Here is a 19,573-nt window from a genome sequence, read left to right as displayed (position 1 = left end):
TTTTTTTTTTGGAGAGGTTTTTGCTATAGGGCGTGTGCTCTCACCAGAAAGACAGAGAGAGACATAGAGATTTCTCCAGAAAGCGAGAAATCACCCCCAGGGGGGATGGTCACGCTGCAATCCCTTCTCCTCCATTCTCCTCTTGGGATCTTGGGCACGCACGCACATGCGCCCGGTGTGAGTTTTAAGCCACCGGGTCCGGGACGCGAACTGCAGTCGACTACGTGGGAGTCTAGCGACATAGCCATTAAGCTAACTGCTGGTTCCCCGTAGCAGATGTCTTTATAATAATATATTTGTATTCCTTGTAGCTCTTAACAAGATATTGTTTAAGTAATGAGCACTCAAGAAGTATCAAAGTACTTCTCTACTTCATCATTATTCCAGGAACTTTACAAAATAGAGAATAAAACTTAATTTAGCCAGAATAAAGATCTTGGGCTAAATTTGAATAATAGTCATATAATATTTAGCTGGCACATCTGAGAATGAGATATATTGAATAGGCTATAGAATTTTGTTTTTAGGTAGAGGTCTATTAGGAAAAAAGTGTGGAATTGAATTTAAATGTAATTTGTGATTTAAAAATTGTAAGCTTTACAAGGAAAATACATTATAGTTCTCTATATTGGTTCCTTTTCTACTCGAGTCTGAAAGTCAGCCTTGGCAGCCATGAGTTTCTCTGGCAGATCTGTGCCAGCCTGTGTGCACAGAGGAGTCTCGAGAGGTCCAAGATCTTCCCCCACGGAATGATGGTGTATCAGTCCCTAAGTTCTGATAGGGGCTGGATGACAGGTGAGATCTTCACAAGGTAATAGCAGACCATTAGCAGTGATAGTGACTCAGAATCTTAAAAGTTATACTGCAGTAAAAGTGCCTCATTTCCTGGTAAGTCCAAGTGATTAGGTGGATTAGCGTTTCTATAAATGCTCTTGTTTTAAAAAGCTCTCCTAAATTGTAGCATATGCAAATGTCATTGCCTAATCTTTGCATTTTTAGGAGAAGCAAAATGAAAGCTAGTAAACAATACACTCATGATTATCACAATCAACTGCCTAGACATTGACCCACGGATTAACACCAATAGGCACTTAACATGATTGTTTAGGGTATTTTATGTAAATAATGATGGATGTAATCAAGTGCACTGAAACAAGACAATGTGAGGTGTGTGGCAGTTTGAAAGGAGACCGATTAAGTGTTTGTATGAAGCAGTGTGGTGCATAGGAAAGAGTAGAAGGGTATCCACCAAGAGATTAACTGGTAATTTGAATGTTTTAGGTAGTTTTGGCTATTTAATATCTGTTAGGAACCTTTTTAATCTCTTTTAAGTCCATGTAACTGTGTGTGCATCGTGGATTTGATGTTTCTGGCGTTAGTGCTTTTTTCCTGAACAGTGTTGCTGGAGTGTACAGATAGGAGATAGGAGCAGAAAGACACTTGGATAATTTTTGCTGTGTAGGCAATGTAGAAAATAGAAGCCTTTTCCGAATTGTACTGTTACAAAATTGCACATGGTAATCTCAGCCAATAGAAACATGTTCAATGTTTTAAATAATTTGGCTTTTGTAGGCATTACTTTAAAAAATTTTATTCATTTTTTTTTCATAATGTGACCAAATGTACATATATCTTAGAAAATGCAGTCAGGTAGGGGAAAATACTATATTCTTTTAAGTATTCTTATCATTGGGAGCCACTTACCAAAATCTTAACATATATCCTCTTGCCTTTCTTTAGGTTTACATCTGTGGATGCACTGTGGCCTGATTTTATTAGTGGAATGGCTTGACCATTGTTCCTATGGGCATTTCTAGAAACCAAAGTAAAGAATGAATTTGAGGGGTAGGTGGTGGTGTGGTTAGAGCACTGGACTCCCACATAGCCAACCGCAGTTTGAGTCCTGGACCTGGTGGCTTGGCTTGCTTTCTCTCTCGCGCGCACTCTGTCCCTCTCTGGTCAAAATAAATAAAACAATTGAAAAAAATTTTTAATAAAAAAAGGAATGAATTTGAAATGTTTTAATTGTATGTTGTCTCAGATTTATGTCTAGATTTTTACTTCCTGAGATATTTTTAAACTAAATTTTGTAGTTCATTTATCAGGATATAGTATTGGAGAATTTATTAAAGGCTTTGAAGAGGATGACAAAAGGACTTTTCTTTTAGCTGAGAATAACCAGTTCTGGAGGGTGTGGTCCTGTCCTATGTTTTCGGGGTTGCCAGGCACTTGTAACACACCACCACTCCAACAGTTCCCAGTCCTCTTTGTTTGGCCGCAGGGGACTAAGACCTAAACTTGAATGAAGTTATTTATTTTATAGTTGCCTTTCACTTTTTATATTTTAGGTTTTCAGATTTTTATATGTTCTTTTTCCTCCTGTAAAATAAAGGCAATTGAAAAGCCATGAGAAGAAACCTAGAAGTTAAAGTAATTATAAAATAGAACAGTCTAGCAGCTTGTTCGTTTCTGAGGTATTTAATTAGCCTCTAAAATCATTTTGTTCATGCCACAAGACTTTCCGAGGTTTAAAAGAGTGTAAGGAAGCTTAATGCTTTCTTAATTTGAATTTGCTGAAGCTGACGTGGGGAGTCCTTCCTGGGATTTGGAATTATCCAGTCAAAGCCAGTAAAAGCCTTTTTTAGAAAATTTTAGAAGCGGAGACTCCCTTCGGATATGCGATCTTTGTTGCTCTCCTGTCAGGCTGACATTTGGGGGAGCCTCTAGGCTCAGCTGTGGCAGAGGCTGTGCTATAGGCCCCCTGGCGGGAGGCAAGCATTTCAGGAATTTATACTGTGATCTGCAGAACTGCACAGTCCAGAACTTTTCCATTGTTTCTGTTGGAAGCAAAGCCTGGAGTTCTGTTTTAATACCATGAGCAACTTAAAACCAGAGTTCTTATTTTTATAATTTACCCCCAGGATTACAAATAGCTCATGGTAAGTGTTACTGCAGAAAAAGAATGGAAATTATTTCAAAAGAGTTTAACAGAAGTTTTTTTTTTTACTATTGGGGAAATTACAAAGTTATTTTAAGTGAAAAGAAATCTCTAAAATATAGCATGCCACTTTATAAAAATCAGCTGTCATAGCATCTTCTGCAGACAGCATGACCATGGACCTTGGCCCCAGCTGCTTGTGTCCCTGCTCACATCACCTGGGACAGTTGTAACGGCCCATCCCCCTGTGCTACCACTTACCTTCTGGGAAACCTGGTCACAGTTGCTGAGGCACTGGTCTCCCATCACTCCTGCCACTCAGGTTCTCGATTTTCCTGTTAGTGACTTTAGATGACTCCCAGGGCACCTAAGTTGTTACGTTCTTTTTTTAACAAAGGATATATTAAAGGTTTGGGAATGGACTGCTAATTCCTGTGAGAACCTTGCCTTATCCATTTCCAACTTCTCTCCTCTGTCGTCATACCAGATATCGTGCTGAGGGCAAACTCCAACCACCCTGTACCATTTTGCACATAGAATCATTTGGCTGTTCTTCAGTTTGACAGCCTTGCTGGCATCCGTCAATTCCCTTTCCTACTAATATGATCTAAGTTTTAAAAAATCTTCAAAGAAGCCATTTAACATGGGCCTAATGCTTTTCTCTCAGTTAAGTCTTTTTATCTTGCTTTTGGAACTCTTATTTTTAAACCAGATATTCTGAGCACTGAGACCAGGGCCACAGCTGACCTACTACTCTCATGAAAAAGACACTTTTGCCTTGCAAAAATTTGTAAAGCTAATATAATGAATTTATATTCCTAATGAATTTTTCAAACTTGCTCAAAGTGCAGATGACATTGCTGTTTTTCCCTCCTTGGGGGTGAAATTGGAGCCCAGAAAGTGTCATTAACAAGACTGCCAGAGCACAGTGGATAGAGTAGTGGCTTGGATGGGAATTAAAGCCTCAGTTTTGCCTACTGACCTGTGGTGAGGTTTTAGGCAGTTCATGCAGTGAAATATAGCCAGAAAGGTGTGTTTGGGAGGCTAAGATGAGCTTCCCAGGCTGCTTCTGTCCAAGGTCTTCTGGTTCTTATCTCTCTTACTTTTTAGTGTAGTTGGTTCATTTCATTAATCTGTGTCTATTCTGGGCCTGTAGGTTCAGTGCCCTCAGCTTAGCTCTGAACTTTTTCTTCAGTCTAGTGTGAAAGCTTGGTTTCAGTCTTCAGATTTTTCTATGAGGAATTACTTAGTGCAGGAAAAAGAGAAAGATTCTGCATGAGTGGTCACAAAAGAAAGTGATCGTAGATAGTAGTGCCACTGAGCTGGGGAGAGGAATTCTGTAAAAGAACGATTGATCAGATTGTCAAAGAGAAACTTGGCAAATAAAGCCTTAAGAAATGTTTTGAGGCCAGCAGATGATGTAGTGGTTACATAAATGGACTCACATGGCCCACTGTGGTTCAAGCCCTGGACCCAGAAGTTTGTAAATCACGCTGGGAGTGTGTTTGTGTGTGTCTAAAATCCCAAGAGGAGACTGGAGGAGAAAGGACTGTGGATGGTCATCCCCCCGGTGTGTGTGTGTGTGTGGGGGGGGCATGATTTCTCACTTTCTGTCTCTGTCTCTTTCTGGTAAGGGCACACACCCTATAACAAATCCCTCAAAACTAACAAAAAAAGAAACATTGGGTTTTATGAGACCAGAGGTAGTCATGGGAAGGGGACTTCCGTTAGAGTGGAGAGGCCAGAAGTTCATTTGTAGGATGAATGGCTGAGTGGTGGGGAACTGGAGGCAGCGGGTACCTCCCACCCTTTGGAAGTTGGTGTTGATCCTGTTCATGGTAGCCTGTTTCCTTGATGACTTTTTGTGGTACGACTGAGCTCTCACAGGTGGAGTCTCACTGATTGGGATCAGCTGTGTCCTGAGTAAGACGATGAGCTTCCTCAAGTGAAGATCAGATAGACCTGGTTTCTGTACACTGATATATAATTCTGATTTTATATTTCAGAGTTAGATAGCTCCCTACGGAGGAGGCAGCACACATAGAGTTCTATAGAGTTCTAAATTGAATTCATCTAAATCATCAAATGCATGAACCTTTACCATCGTGCTGAATTTTTCATGTAACCTGAGCAAACCTTCTAGAGTTTTACATTTTCTTTGCTGCCTGAACATTTTCAAGTGAAACATCATTCTCCAGAATTTTCTAGCATTTATCCAGTTTATTAGAGCAGTAGTAGGCATCTAGAACTAGGTTGATTTATTCATGCAATGTGTTAGGCAGTTTTGATTTCACAACTTGCCTTCCAGGTACCAGCAATATAATGCTGTCTTAGAAAGCAGTCACTGACTGTCAGTTGCCTCTATACTAGCTGTTTGCTAGAAAATCCCTTTAATTGATAAAAATAGAAGTGAAATGTATTTGTTCAGATCAAAGTTCTGTCTTGTTGAATGATATTTGTTTCTGACGTAAGATAAAATTGAGGGGCCGGCATGGTGGTTAAGGCAGCTGGATCCCACATGGCCAACTGTGGTTTGAGTCCCTAGACTTGGCGTCTTGAAAATCACACTGGCTACCTGTGCATGCGTGCCCAAAATCCTGAGAGGAGACTGGAGGAGAAGGGATTGTGGCATGGCCATAACCCCTGGGGGATGATTTCTCACTTGCCCTGTTTTTGGCAAGTGCATGTGCCCTATAGCCAAAAAAAAAAAAAAAATTGAAATGGAAAACAGAAACTGCATTCCAACTTAATTGTTCTTTTAACTATAAATGCAGTGAAAGTCTTCAGACAATTTATTTTTTAATTTGCCCTTGAAACTGATTGAAATAATGGTTGTCAAATGCTTTGTAAAGAATAAGGTATGCTTACTAAGCCATTATTAGTCCTAAGAAACAACTGTAGAAGAAAGATCACCTCTGATATTATCACGCTTAACTTTTAATTTTGGCTCTAGAGTTAATGTATTCACTTGGCCTCGGACAGGTAACCTCATATCCTTGGTCCTCGGGTGTCTGGTCTATAAAATGAAAGGCATGGGTTGGGACTTTGGGGTCTTCTAGCAGAGTAGTGCTTAAGTGTGGTGTTGGTCTTACTCTTAGCAACTAAGTACACAGTTAAAATTTTTCTTTTGGTATGTGAGAACCTTGATGCAGTAGATAACTGCTGTTTTCCTTCTGTTTCACTCAATTTTCTTCATCTTTATGTGTACATTTCTTTTCCTTATATACATCAAGTTTCGTCCTGTCCTTCCTGTTCTTTGTCGTCGTTTCCATTTACTTTCCTCGTGTTTCATTCCTGTATCTTTCTTGTCTAGACCAAGTGGAGCAGCCAGCTGGCAGTAGCGCCATGTAGGACCCTTCAGGAACCCGATGGTAAGTGCACTCGTGTGCTTACCAGGCTCCCAGCAGCTCCCGTGCTGGTTCTTCAGGCCCCCTTTGTCTCATAGATAGAAATGAACAATTCTCCTCTCCCCTTTATATAAGTCTGTATAGGTTTGTTCTGTTTCTTCTTTTAATTAGATAATAATATGGGACAGAAACCAAGTATCAGAAAAAACTTGACTGATTGAAGGAAATGTAATAGGTCCTACCACCTGTTGCAGTATTTGACGTATACTGGTATGAACAGGACACCCCAGCTCTACCTTCTGTTCCATCATGTTCTGATTATCCCTCTTTGGCCCTGGCCTCCAGTTCCTCCTACAAAAAGTAGGTAGCACAGGTGATCTTAGTAGTCCCTTCATCTCTAGTCTAACCCCCTAGGGGAAGTAACTTTGATACATGGTTCTGATTATGTCTGAGGAAATTGTTTCATGTGTTCGATAACCTTATGTCTATGAGTGACTGATAGAGTCATGACAGACTCATTTCTATCATACACCAAGTCTGTGGTGTTCACCAACATTACTTGGGTGATAAATTGAATTCTTCCATTTCTAAAATTGATTTATTAGTGTTACGCTTGAATTTTGATAAATATAAGAAGGTCTTTAGGAAGCTCATAGAAGCTCAGAGGTAGTCATGGAGATAATGACAAAACTATGCATTAATTCAAATATTTTATTTACCAATGAACTACCAACTTGATTTCATGCCTGAATAGGATCTAATTTGAAAGTACTAAGAAGGATAAGACATCAGTTTGAAAAGAGCCACATGAATTCTGCCAAAATTGAAGTTAGAACAAACATCAAATTTATGGTGCACTTGGGTGGAAGAATTGTGAAATGATCGATGCTTTACAAAAAGCTTGTGGGGACAGTGCCCTCAAAGCAAGCAGCAGTTTAGAAATGGATAGTGTGTTTTAGGGAGGGATGAGACAGTGTAGATGATGACACCCGCAATGGCAGACCATCCAGGTCAGTTCGTGTGGAAACAATCTCGTTTGCCTCGATTAAAGAGGACTGACCGTGAACAGTAAAAGAAATAGCTAACACCACAGACCTCTCAGTTGGTTCAGTTTACATAATTCTGACTCAAAATTAAGGTTGAACAAACTTTCTGCTTGATGTGTGCCGAAACTGCTATGTCCAGATCAGCTGCAGAAAAGAGAGCTTACAATGAACATTTTTAACAAGAAGGATCAAGATCCTGAAGCACTTCTTTGACGAATTCTGACAGGAGGTGGCGCCTGTCTTCTCAGGTATGGTCCTAAAGATAGCACAGTCAGAGCAATGGCTACCAAGAGGTGGGACTGCAGAAACATTCCTCTCCAGAGCAGAGGTTGTGGCAGTAGTTTTTGGGGGTGCTCCAGACATTTTACTCGCTCATTTTCTGGAAGGGCCAAAGAGCGATAACATCTGCTTATTATGAGAGTGTTCTGAGAAAGTTTGTCCAAGCTTTGGCCTAAAAACACCCAGGAAAGCAGCACCAGAGCCTCCACCACAACCATGCTCCCGCTTCCTTTCATCAAGGAAGGGCAGTACTGTGAGAGTTTGGATGAGATATCATCAGGTGCCCACCTTACAGTCCTGAATTTGGCTCCTTGACTTTCTGTTTTTGTCTCCTAATCTAAGAAGCTTTGAAGAGCAACCGTTTTTTTTGTTTTTTTTTTTAAGATAATAATGCAAAAAAAAGATTATACTGACATGGTTAGATTCTCAGGACCTCCATTCCTTAGGGATGGACTAACTGGCTGACATCATTGCTCACAAAAATGTCTTGAATGTGATGGAACTTATGTTGAGAAATAGCTTATATTTTTGTATTTCTATTTTTCCATGAACTTATTGAAGTGCCCCTATATAGAGTACAGAGTAGAGTCCTTTGTGTCTTTAGTGACCCTGAAATATGTTGGTCTAGCTCAGTGGTTTTCACTTTGGAGATCCTCTGCACAGGACCTATGGCCATGTCTGGAGACTTTGGATTGTTAACTGGAGGAAGGTGCTGCTGCCGTTCAGTGGGAAATGCTTGGGTAATGCTACACATCCTCCAGTGCAAGGGCCAGCCCTTGCAGCACAGAAGTGTCTGACGTGACCCTGGATGCCATTCGCACTGTGGTCAGGTACCCTGTAGCCTTCTGTGGTGAGAAGCTCTCGTTCTCTTAACAGGATTCCTCCATATGGACCTCTGCAAGTGGCTGCTTTGTTGTGGATTAGGTTTCTTTGATCATGGCTCTTGGGAGAGAAAAGGAACTTCTCTCTGATTAGGTTTGGGGAGTCCACAAATGGACATTTGACATTTGGTATCAGCTGTTGATAGATGGTCCTATGTTCTTTTAGGCAGGGAATACAATTTGAAATTGCATGTTGTCTTTGGTTAGTTATGTGGTTTCATTTTTAGTGCATCTTAACAGTATTATTGTGCTGTATAATTTAAAATTTTAGAAATTTCAGGACCAGCAGATGGTGTAATGGATTTATGTCGCTGGACTCGCATGGGGTTAACTGCTGTTGAGTCCTGACTCTGCGGCTTGAAACTCATGCTGGGCACTTATGCAAAATCCCGAGAGGAAAATGGAGAAGGGATTGTGGTGTGGTCATCACCCCTGGGGATGATTTCTTGTTTTCTGTCCCTGTCTCTTTGGCCAGCACATGCTCCCGATAGCAAAAAAAAAATCTAAAAAAAAAAGGAAAAAAATTAGAAATTTCACTTTAAATTTTATTAATTTTATTCATGACAGCACATCATGTGCACACATGCGCATGCGAGAGAATGCCTTCAAAGGGTCTCATAGCACCAGGATTCCCTTTCCCTAGCTCTCTAACTTGTCAGGGTCCTGGGTTCCTGCATGCGTGCCCAGAGTGTTTTCAGGTCATCCTGGAGATCTGACCCCATGGCTGGCCGTGTAGCTTCCAGCACTGCAGTTCACTTTGCTACCAACTGCACCACCAGGCTGGGCCTAGAAATTTAACTTATTGGATAATTTATTTACTTATAGGCTGGTATGCTTAGTTTTTCCTCGTGAACTGGTGAGTTTGTACAGTGTTTGAGAGTTGCAGAAAATCTTGAAATTGCTTTTGCAAGGGATTGCATTACAACAGATTGATATATGTTTATTAAATTTTACTGTGTGTGTGTGTGTGTAGACATGAAAGTATTTCATGACTTTTCCGATTATTACACACACACATTCTCTCTCTCTCTCTCTCATACTTGATGAGCGAGGAGAGCAGGAAGAGAGAGTGGGGTTATTTTTGACAGGGTCTTCCTACTTTGTGGTCCTTCTGGTCTAGCCTCCCAGTTAGTAAGGACTACAGACAAGAGTGTGCCACTATGCCTGCACTATTTAAATTTGCTCCCATGGGACCAGCAGTTGGCTAATGGCTGTGTCGCTGAACTCCCATGTAGTCGCCTGCAGTTTGAGTCCTGGACCTGGTTACTTAAACTCACGCCAGGCGCGTGAGCGTGCGTGCCCAAGATCCCGAGAGGAGAATGGAGAAGGGATTGTGGCGTGGCCGTCCCCCTGGGGGGTGATTTCTCGCTTTCTGTCTGTCTCTCTTTCTGGTGAGTGACATGCTCTATAGCAAAAACCTCTCAAAATAAATAATAAATTGGCTTCCATGTGCTTCAGTCACCATGCAGGGGCACATTCCAGCGTGTACCACCTTCCTGCTTGTCCCACTGTGGCTGGGCCATGACGTCTTCTGTTTTCTAAACATACAAGACGTTCTTCAGAAAGTTCATGGAAAATGATATTGTGAAAAAGAAAAACTATGAAGGACTTCTTTTTTTTTTTTTTTTTTTTTGAGAGATTTTCACTGTAGGGCGCGTGCGCTCCCCAGACAGACAGAGAGAGACATAGAGACAGAAAGCGAGAAATCACCCCCCAGGGGGGATGGTCACGCCGCAATCCCTTCTCCTCCATTCTCCTCTCGGGATCTTGGGCACGCACGCACACACGCCCACGTGAGTTTTAAGCCACCGGGTCCGGGACACGAACCGCGGTCGACTACGTGGGAGTCCAGCGACATAGCCATTACGCTAACTGCTGGTTCCCTTCATTTTTTTTTTTTTTGAACCAAAATAGACATATACTTTAAGTCCATTTTTCATGAACTTTTTGAAGTCCCTCATACATAAGGTTTAGGCAAAAAGGCAAGGTTTAGACCATACCTCTTTACTTTGTCCTTAAAAGTTTATAGTTTTGCAAAGTGGAAAGTAAGTGGTCAGTAAGAAAAGGTCACATTCCTTGGCCTGTTTAAAGTACATGAAGTGATACCCATGTCTATAAAAATTGTGTGTTTTTGATTCAGGAAAGAGCTTTTCTGAATATGACTTTTTGAATCATGCATCGAGGGCTACACCAGGAGTCCTTTACATGATTATGAAATAAGCTGTGGATTTCTGCCACAGTAGTTACAGCACTGGAGCATTATATTAAGTTATGTAGGCAGATAGTCATTTATATTTGCACTGCATATGTATGGGCGGTAAGCATTTGGTTTGGTCTCAATAACCTGATAGGGGCTGAGCATCATGCACATGGGAAAGGCATATGTTATACTGGGGGTAAGAATACTGGTTAAGAGGAGGTAGAATTTGAATTCAAATTCCCTTAAACACAACTGGAGCCCTCAGGAGCCTTTGTCACTAGATTAGTCAGTACTCTTAAACTGACAGAGGGAAGGAATCCTAAAAGGAGGGCATTCACCTGGAAAGGAGTTGATTATGTGTGTGCTCTTCGCAGAGGGGATTGGCTTACAGTTCTTCACCTGGGGACATGAAAAAGCCATCTTTGCAGAGATCCTCAGCTTCTGTTGCCATCAGATGTGTTTCAGTGAAGACAATGCTTGTGTTCCAAGTTCCCTTTTAACTGCCTTTGGGAAATGAATGGGTAGATGTTACCAGCACTTTGTTTCAGTGAACCGTTAGATAGTTGCATAAAATACCTTGTTTTCTTATGGGGTGAAGGATTATGCATTTCAAATGGTGTTTTAAAATTTGCTTTTTAAGACTAGCTAAATAACTGATTATTAAGTATTTTATACTTCCTTTTTCTTGTTACATCTCTTAGCGGTTTAATCAAAATCTATTGTTGAAGCCAGCCCATAGCCTAGCAAGAGAGCCAGATCCCATTCAGCCTACTGTGGTTTGAATCCCAGCTCCTGTAGCTTGACATGCTGGCACATGTGCGTGCATGCCCAAAGTCCTGATGGGATGGGAAAATGTAAAACCGTGGAATGGCCTCACCTTATCGAGGACTGCTTTCTCCCTCTTCCAAGCACACATACCCTCTAGTAGTTAAAAAATCTGATAGGTTTTTGTTTGTTTGTTTTTGGTAGGAATAGGATTTGCTTTATATGGTACCTGATGTTTCTACTTTTAATCATCATGATCTTTTCAGTGACGCCGTTTGATGTCCCTGACCTCATTTTCATCTGTTGTCCGCGTATTAGGTACTTAACGTTCTTCTGTAGCGTAATTCTCTATTATGGAGGATGTAACTTCCCATGTGTTCTATAAGATATAAGTGGTTTCTAGTTTGTCATTTTACTAATGCAGAGATAAAAGTGGCAACAGGCTTTTTCTGGAAGAGACAGAACAGCTCTGGGAGTTGTTTGCAGCTCGTTAGGGAGAGCAGTGTACAGGAAGAAGAGTGTTCAGGGAAGAGGGCCGGGAACGTGGCTGAGTTTCTGGAGGCCAAGAAACACCAACCACTGGGAAAAAGAAATTGAAAATTAAAAATGGAAAAGAAGGGCTACAAATGCTGGCTAAATCCTAAAGAGACTGAGCTCCTGAACCTTTAGTTTGAGTACTTCTATAGAAAATTGTTTTCTTTATTCAGTAGAGGTCTTCAGTGACTTTAGCTCATCATTCACTTTATCAGAAATGTGTTGCATTTTAATCTAATCTTCTAAAGTATGCTATCACTTGGAATGCAGTTAATGTTTCTTGAATGCATCCTCTGAATTGCTAATGAAATATTGAGCTGTGCTGGCTCTTAGAGTTCTGTGCTGGCAGACAGAGAATTTTTCATAATTACTCTGTATTTGGTATATTTGAGCAATTGTGCATGTTTGTCCTTTGTAATTCAGCAGAATCTCTGCTTCTGTTGTTTTCCTTTCACAATTACAGATAATCCAATCTTAACAAAAAGGGCCCTGAGTTATGTACTATGTTGTTTCCTATAATGTGCTTCTTGCAAATAGCCACAGGTCTGTTGGTCCCTGTTACTGTGTGGTATTGAAATTCAGTGCTGTTACTAATTTTTCTTTGATATCAGTATTGTTAACTTCCTGAGACTATGTTATCTGTTATTATTACTTTGATAGCTACTATATCTATAAAGGGAGCTAATGTCCAAGATTCTCAAAAATAGAGGCTTTTACTGGTTTTACTTATTTATTTATTGTTCTTTGATGTGACATTAAAGTGTGGTACTCAGGACAGTTTGTGGCGTGGTGGTTAAGGCAGCTGGATCCCACATGGCTATGTGGTTTAAGTCTCAGACCTGGCAGCTTGAAAGATATGCCAGATGTGTGTGCCCAAAATTCCAAAAGGAGGGAGAAATGAAGGAGCAGGGATTGCGGCAGGACCATCCCCCCACGGCGGGTGCTTTCCCACTTTCCACCACTTCTCCATCTCTCGCTTACGTGTGCACGTGCCCTCTGGCAAATTGAAAAAGAAAAAGATACACACACGCGCACACACACACACACACACACACTTCTTATCTATTCATTTCTTTAGGAATCAGAAGTGATAATCACCCAGATGTACATTTTGCTATGATTTAATTAATGATTGTACCCTTCAAGAATTCAGAATGATAGTGAGTGAGTGAAAGAATGAATGAGTGAGTAAATAAATAAATATTGTGTTTCAGGGAAGAAAAAATCCCAGGAAAATAAAAACAAAGGAAACAAAACCCAAGACATACAGCTGAAGACAAGTGAGCCAGATTCCACCTCTGCAAATATGAGAGATTCTGCAGAAGGTAAGCGTGTGGTACTGGGCTCATTTCATGTGGGTCTGTATTACTAGTTAATTTGTGTTTCCTTGTATTGCCTTTCTGAGACTCATCCAAAAAACTATAATAGGGTTAAATAGCAAAAAGCCATCTAAATTTAATGTTAGTTGAGCCTTTCACATCCCACCTTTCCTTCGAAATATTATTAAAGAACTTCCTTTTTAAAAATAAAATATTTCTTAGGCCAGAAGATATCAAGGAGATTAAGGTGGCTAGATCCCACATGGCTGACTATGCATTTTGAGTCCTGGACCCAGTGGCTTAAAAAGCACTCCAGGCATGTGTGCATGTGCCCCAAATCCCAAGAGGAGAATGGAGGAGCAGAGATTGCTGCATGACTGTTCCCGCTTGGGGTAGCTTTCTCACTCTCCTTCTCAGTCTCGTCTGTCTTCCAACACAGGCACTCTATAGCAAAAATTAAAATAATAATAATTATTATTTGGTTATAGTAAAATAAAGCTTTATTATATTCATAAATATAAGGCTTAATACCATCAAATAAATGTATAGTGGTAGAAGTCAGACTGCAGGGACATAATTTTCCATTACAGGTATGTAGGGAGGTTGCATGGGTGTATTTACTTTGAAAAAATTTTATCTTGGCATTTATATACTTTAATATATGTATATACTTCATACTTCAAATTAAACATTTCTTGGACCAGCCCTGTGGCCTGGTGGCTAAGAGACTCAGATCTTGCATGACTGACTGCAGTTTGAGTCCTGGCCTGATAGACTTGAAAAACAATGGGCATGCATGCCCAAATCCCAACAGGATGGAGAAATGAAGAAGAGATTGTGGCGATCATGTCCCATTGGAGGGTACTTTCTTCTCCCTCTTCTCCTCTTTCTCTGTCTCTCTCTCTCTCTCTGGTGAGTACACATACCCTCTGGCAATTAAAAAAAATTCCTTAAAAATACCAATCACCTTGGGACCAGCTGATGGCATGGACGTTAGGGCAGCTGGAGCCCATGTGGCCTACTGCACAGTTTGAGTCCCGGACCCAGCAGCTTGAAAAGTATAGCAGGCATATGTGTGTGTGCGCCCAAAGTCCTGAGAAGAGAAGAGAAGAGAAGAGAAGAGAAGAGAAGAGAAGAGAAGAGAAGAGAAGAGATGAGATTGCAGCCTGGCCATCCCCCAGGAGGCTGATTTCTCACTTTCTCTCTCCAGTGAGTGTAAATACCCCACAGCAAAACAAACAAACAAAAAACACCTTTGATTTTACATAACAGAATGAAAAGTCTATAGAATGAAGTTTGTTTTGTTAGAGTTTAAAATTTTAATTTTATCTCTGTTTTTCCCAGAGATGAAAATTTCATTTTCATAGTTACTCTGAGGATTAATATTCTAGGCCTCCCAAGATAATAAGGATTCACAGAGAGGCTGGGTGTGAAAGTCAATCAGGGGAACCAGCAGTTAGCGTAATGGCTATGTCGCTGGACTCCCACGTAGTCGACCGCGGTTCGCGTCTCGGACCCGGTGGCTTAAATCTCACGCCGGGCATGTGTGCGTGCGTGCCCAAGATCCCGAGAGGAGAATGGAGGAGAAGGGATTGCGGCGTGACCATCCCCCCTGGGGGGTGATTTCTCGCTTTCTGTCTCTATGTCTCTCTCTGTCTGTCTGGCGAGCGCACGCGCCCTATAGCGAAAACCTCTCAAAAAAAAAAGAAAGTCAATCAGGACAGCTTGGTCTGTGCTCATTGCCATTGAGCCACCATAATTGAGACTGGTGATAGGAATGAGGGAGGTATATTTTCATTTGTCCTGGGCATATGTATGCACAGACCAAATCTTGTTCAGAGTTGTTCATAGTGACCCAAATAGGCAAATTTCAGAATATAGGCTCTGAAATAGGACTCATCCAAGAAACAATTTGTAGAGAATATATATATGTATATATATTTATATAGGATGCTTTTCTTTAAAAAGAAAAACATTTTATTAACATTGTGATGATGAAATTCATGAAGGATTATAATTTTCTATGTTGCTTTGTGAAGCAAGAATAAACAAGTTCATGTTCCAGAGCCTTATGAAACTCAATCTGGGCCTGCATGGGTAGCACCACTGCTTGGTAGGCTGGAAGCTGCCTGGGAGGCCCAGATTTGGTTCTCGCACCAACCAAAACATGCTGGGCACAGTTGCATGTGGCTGGGATTCTTGCTAAGAGTGAGGCTCAGGCAGGAGCATCATGACTCAGTGAGACCCTGTCAAAAAATGCCTCTATCTGTCTGTTTCTCTCCTTTTCCCTTCTGATCCCTTCCCGCCTCCCTGTTACTGCCTCTTTTTCTCTTTCTCATAGACAGGGAAAAAGAAAACAACAGTAAAACTAAGTTCTGCTTTCTACTTGTAGATTTGCCAAGATTCTTATTTGAGCAACAACAGTTACTTAAGAGCCTTATTACCTTTGGTGGTAGGATTGAAGAAATTATTCAGTAGTCATTTCCTCTTCAGTAATTCATGATAGTTACTTTTTTCGCCCCTTGCTATGACATCAGGTCCCATGAAAAAAAGACACTTGCTATTTACCACCCGGTTTGTGGGACAGCTGGTCAAAGTGAGGTTGATTCTGTATCCAGGCTTCCCCTAAAGGTCCTGCATTGTCCTCAGCAAATGGTCTATATAATGAGCAAACAGTTCAGACTCTTCTTTGTGTTCCCCAAACCTCCCTTTATGTTTAAAACTCCACAGACCACTTCAGATGTAGGGACACACTCTGGCATGGGCCTTCCTAGTTCATGGAGCTGTGCACATTTAGGTTTGTATTACTTTGGGCATCTTTAAATCTGGGATTGTTTACCAGTCCTAGGGAAAGGACCCCCACCCCCAGCCCCTGCATCGCCATCAAAGGAAGCCACAGATTTTGACTGAAATGAACCCTATAAAGAAAGCTGTGAGCCCTACAGATGCATTTTCTATTGTCTCGTGTTTACTTGGGCCACCATTCTGGGTCTATTGAAAATGTATTTGAAAGGAGAGCTCCTGGTTTGGAATACATTACCACCATTGAAGGATTGGTTTCCCAGTTTGTGGAAAGCTTGTGGAATTTATGAAATTTATCTAGGCAGAGAGAAGGCTGGTTTTTATTTAGAAGCCAAACCCTCATTCCTAGTAAATATAGTAGCAGATGGGAAAAAGTAAGGCCGATATTCCTAGCGAGACAACTAGGGCTGGATAATTGACTTTGCATTTGCCAAGCTTGTAACAGTTGGCCTTTTCAACTTCTCTCCCTCTGCTGTGTCCAGGTAGTCACCACATCTGTCCATGGGCCTCCTGTGTCTTGACCCTCTGGCCATTTTCTGTAGCCTCTGCTGCTGCTTTCCATGCCCATCACAGCACGAGCAGCCATTATCTGTCCTGATACCTCTGTGTAGGTCTTGGTCATGTTCTTCACTCAGTCCCTCAATCCAAGCAGCCAGATCTCCCCAGTGAGCTGCTTTAAAGTACACTGGTGGATCCCCATTACCCCCAGATAATTCCAAACTCATTTACAGCATTTATGTGTTTAGATTTCTCCTTGCTTTTCTTCTTCTGCCCTTAGTTCTTACATCTTTTGGGCTTAGTGCTTTCTCCAAGAGGCCTTCCTTGATTAACCAAGCCTGTATTAGATACCCCTTCTATGTCTTTCATAACACATATACTTCACAAGCACATCGTTGATTTTAGTATTGCTGTCCGCTCATGTGTAGCTTCTGTTTCAGCGAAGCTCTGTAAGGGTAAGGATCTTGGCAGTATGTTTACTTAGTACTGGCATGTAGTGGGTGCTCGATAAGTCTTTGTTGAATGCTTGGGGGGATTAGCCAGTTAACATAGCCTGGAGAATTCACAGTAGCATTGCTTCCTCTACTGAACCTTTCTTTCTTTTTTTTATTTTTTTAAGAGGTTTTTGCCTTAGGGCATGTGTGCTTGCTAGTGAGAGAAACAGAGGGAAAGTGGGGAATCAGTTCCTGCCTCCCCCCCAGGGTGATGGATATGCCACAGTCCCTTCTCCTCCATTCTCTTTTAGGGATTATGGGCACACATGCACATGCACCTAGAGTGATCTTTAAGCCACGGGGTCTGGGATTCAGGATTCATAGTCAGCCATGTGGGAGTCCAGCAATGTAACCATACACCCTCTGCTGGCCCCCGGAACCTTCCTTTAACCTTTGAAGTGTCTACAGTAAAAGGGGCCTAATTCAGCAGTATAGCATGTAGTAACAGCAGCACCGAGGCCATCCCCATCAGCACTGATCCTGCTCTTGGAATGCCTCTCTTTAAGAGTCCCTTGTCAGGGGCCCCCCCACCCCACACACACACACTCCCCGTCCCTTTCTGGTCAAAATAAAATAAATAATTAATTAATTAAAAAGTGAATAAATAGATAAGTAAAGTTTTTTTTTGTTTGTGTGTTTTCTGAAAAAGAAGAGTCCCTTGTCGTCCCTATGCTTCCTTTCTGATGCTCTTGTTCACATTCTAGATGGTCTTATGCAGTCCATTGCCCTGATAGCCTCGACCCAGAGGACTTAAGACATTTCTATGCTTTTGTTGAACTCCAGCTCATATGAAACGATCTGCTTAACTATTCACTTGTATATTGGGCTTCTGGGCCTTCTACATTTCAGTAAATCAGACTCTTGCCATTGCATGGAAAAATCTTCCTTGGCTCTTAGTTCTCTCCCATATCCTGACCACAAGAGTGTTTTGTTAGCCCCATCTCCCAGAATATTCCGTTTACCAAGGTAAAGGTGTGACCACTGCTTATCATCCACACCAAAGTCCTCATCCTGCAGATCCTTTCAAGTCCAGTTCTTGTCTGTGTGTACCTTTTTCTATTTTCCTCATAGCAACCAAAGCGATTCTCTTTAATTTACATCAGAGCATATCATATTTCTGTTAGGACTTTCCAATTGCTTCTTGTTTACCCTGAGTAGAGGCCACCCGTCTACCTGATCTTGTATAAGAAGCTCCGTGGTTACCTCTCTGATCTCATCTCTTGCCCTTTTCCCTCCTCTTACTAACCCCATCACCCCACCTCCCCCTTGGCCTTCTGACTTCCTTGATATTCTTTGAACATATCCAGCATCTTCTTGACTCAGAGCTTATGCATTTGCTGTGTCCTCTATCCACAGTGCTTTCCTCCCCAGATATTTGCTTGCCTCATTTTCTTTGGGTCTCTTCTCTACTGTCTCCCTACTCTTGAGTCTTTCCCTTTCCACTTGTCTGCTCTGTTCCTCAGGTTGGGCTACACCTGGAGAATCAGAGTGACTTTAAATTGCTGTTTCCTTCAGTGAGGCACTCCTGACTTCATAATAATTTGATTAGACTTAGAAGAGCTGTCTCTAAAGTTCTTTTGACCTGAAAAAGTTCTGATTACATGATTCTGGAAGATGTTCTAGCTTTTAAATATATGGTGGTAGATGGGAAGGAGAGAGAGGATCATCCACTTAAGATAGATACTGAGACTCTAACCTGGCAAAATGTTTAGCAGGTTCCTTGTCTGAGTCCAGAATCACAAGAAACTGAAATTTATTGCCAATCTCCTCTAACTTCATATTGGGTACTCCAAAAATTTTAAGCAACCCAGTGGCTGTTAACAAAGATGTATATATGTGTGACTAAACACAGAAAAGACTCTGAGCTCCATTTGGGCATTCTTGTCTGTCCCATTTGTTATTCTCTCTGCCCATAATGTGGCCTGGAACATAGCAGTGGACAAGTGAGTGAAATGGATTCTTATTCAGTGCAACTTTTTTTTTTTTTAATTTGGACACTGCTGGATAAATTGTCAACTTTATAAGTGAAGTATGTAAGTAGAAGCTATTTATTGTTACTCATTATCTCTTACACTTTTGAGAGGTGGTAAGAGAAGTAGCTCGAATCTTACAAATTGATCACAAAGTGGCTGGCTTTGCCCTCATGTCCATGCCTCTGCTTCCGTGTACTTTCTAGGTCCTAAAGAAGAAGACGAGAAGCCTTCAGTTTCAGCACCTGATCAGCCAGCCGTTCTTCAGGAGTCGGTTAGTCAGGAAGTGCTTCCAGAAGTATTAGTCCCTCCCCCTGCCTGTGAGCCACAGCCAGAACCAGAGGAGAAATTAGATGCAGCACATTGTGAGGTAAATGATTTGGAGGAAGAGGAAGAGGTCATATTGGGTACTCCAAAAATTTTAAGCAACCCAGTGGCTGTTAACAAAGATGTATATATGTGTGACTAAACACAGAAAAGACTCTGAGCTCCATTTGGGC

At 41.4% G+C, this 19,573-nt stretch overlaps 1 protein-coding gene across 1 annotated transcript in view; it reads left to right on the top strand.

The window, feature by feature from the left end:
* The window catches only part of PRDM2 (PR/SET domain 2), a gene marked incomplete in the record, with an annotated part of 130,618 nt that overhangs the window by 60,313 nt on the left and 50,732 nt on the right, over positions 1-19,573 (top strand). The window contains 2 exon segments of the mRNA XM_006145277.3: positions 13,205-13,315; positions 19,280-19,470. Coding sequence (XP_006145339.2) covers positions 13,205-13,315; positions 19,280-19,470 — 302 coding nt within the window.

The sequence above is a fragment of the Tupaia chinensis genome, unplaced genomic scaffold (assembly GCF_000334495.1).
Source record: "Tupaia chinensis unplaced genomic scaffold, TupChi_1.0 Scaffold000146_1, whole genome shotgun sequence".
NCBI classification, from domain to species: domain Eukaryota; kingdom Metazoa; phylum Chordata; class Mammalia; order Scandentia; family Tupaiidae; genus Tupaia; species Tupaia belangeri.
Note: the sequence above shows the minus strand (reverse complement) of the source record. Positions and strands in the feature narration are given on the sequence as shown.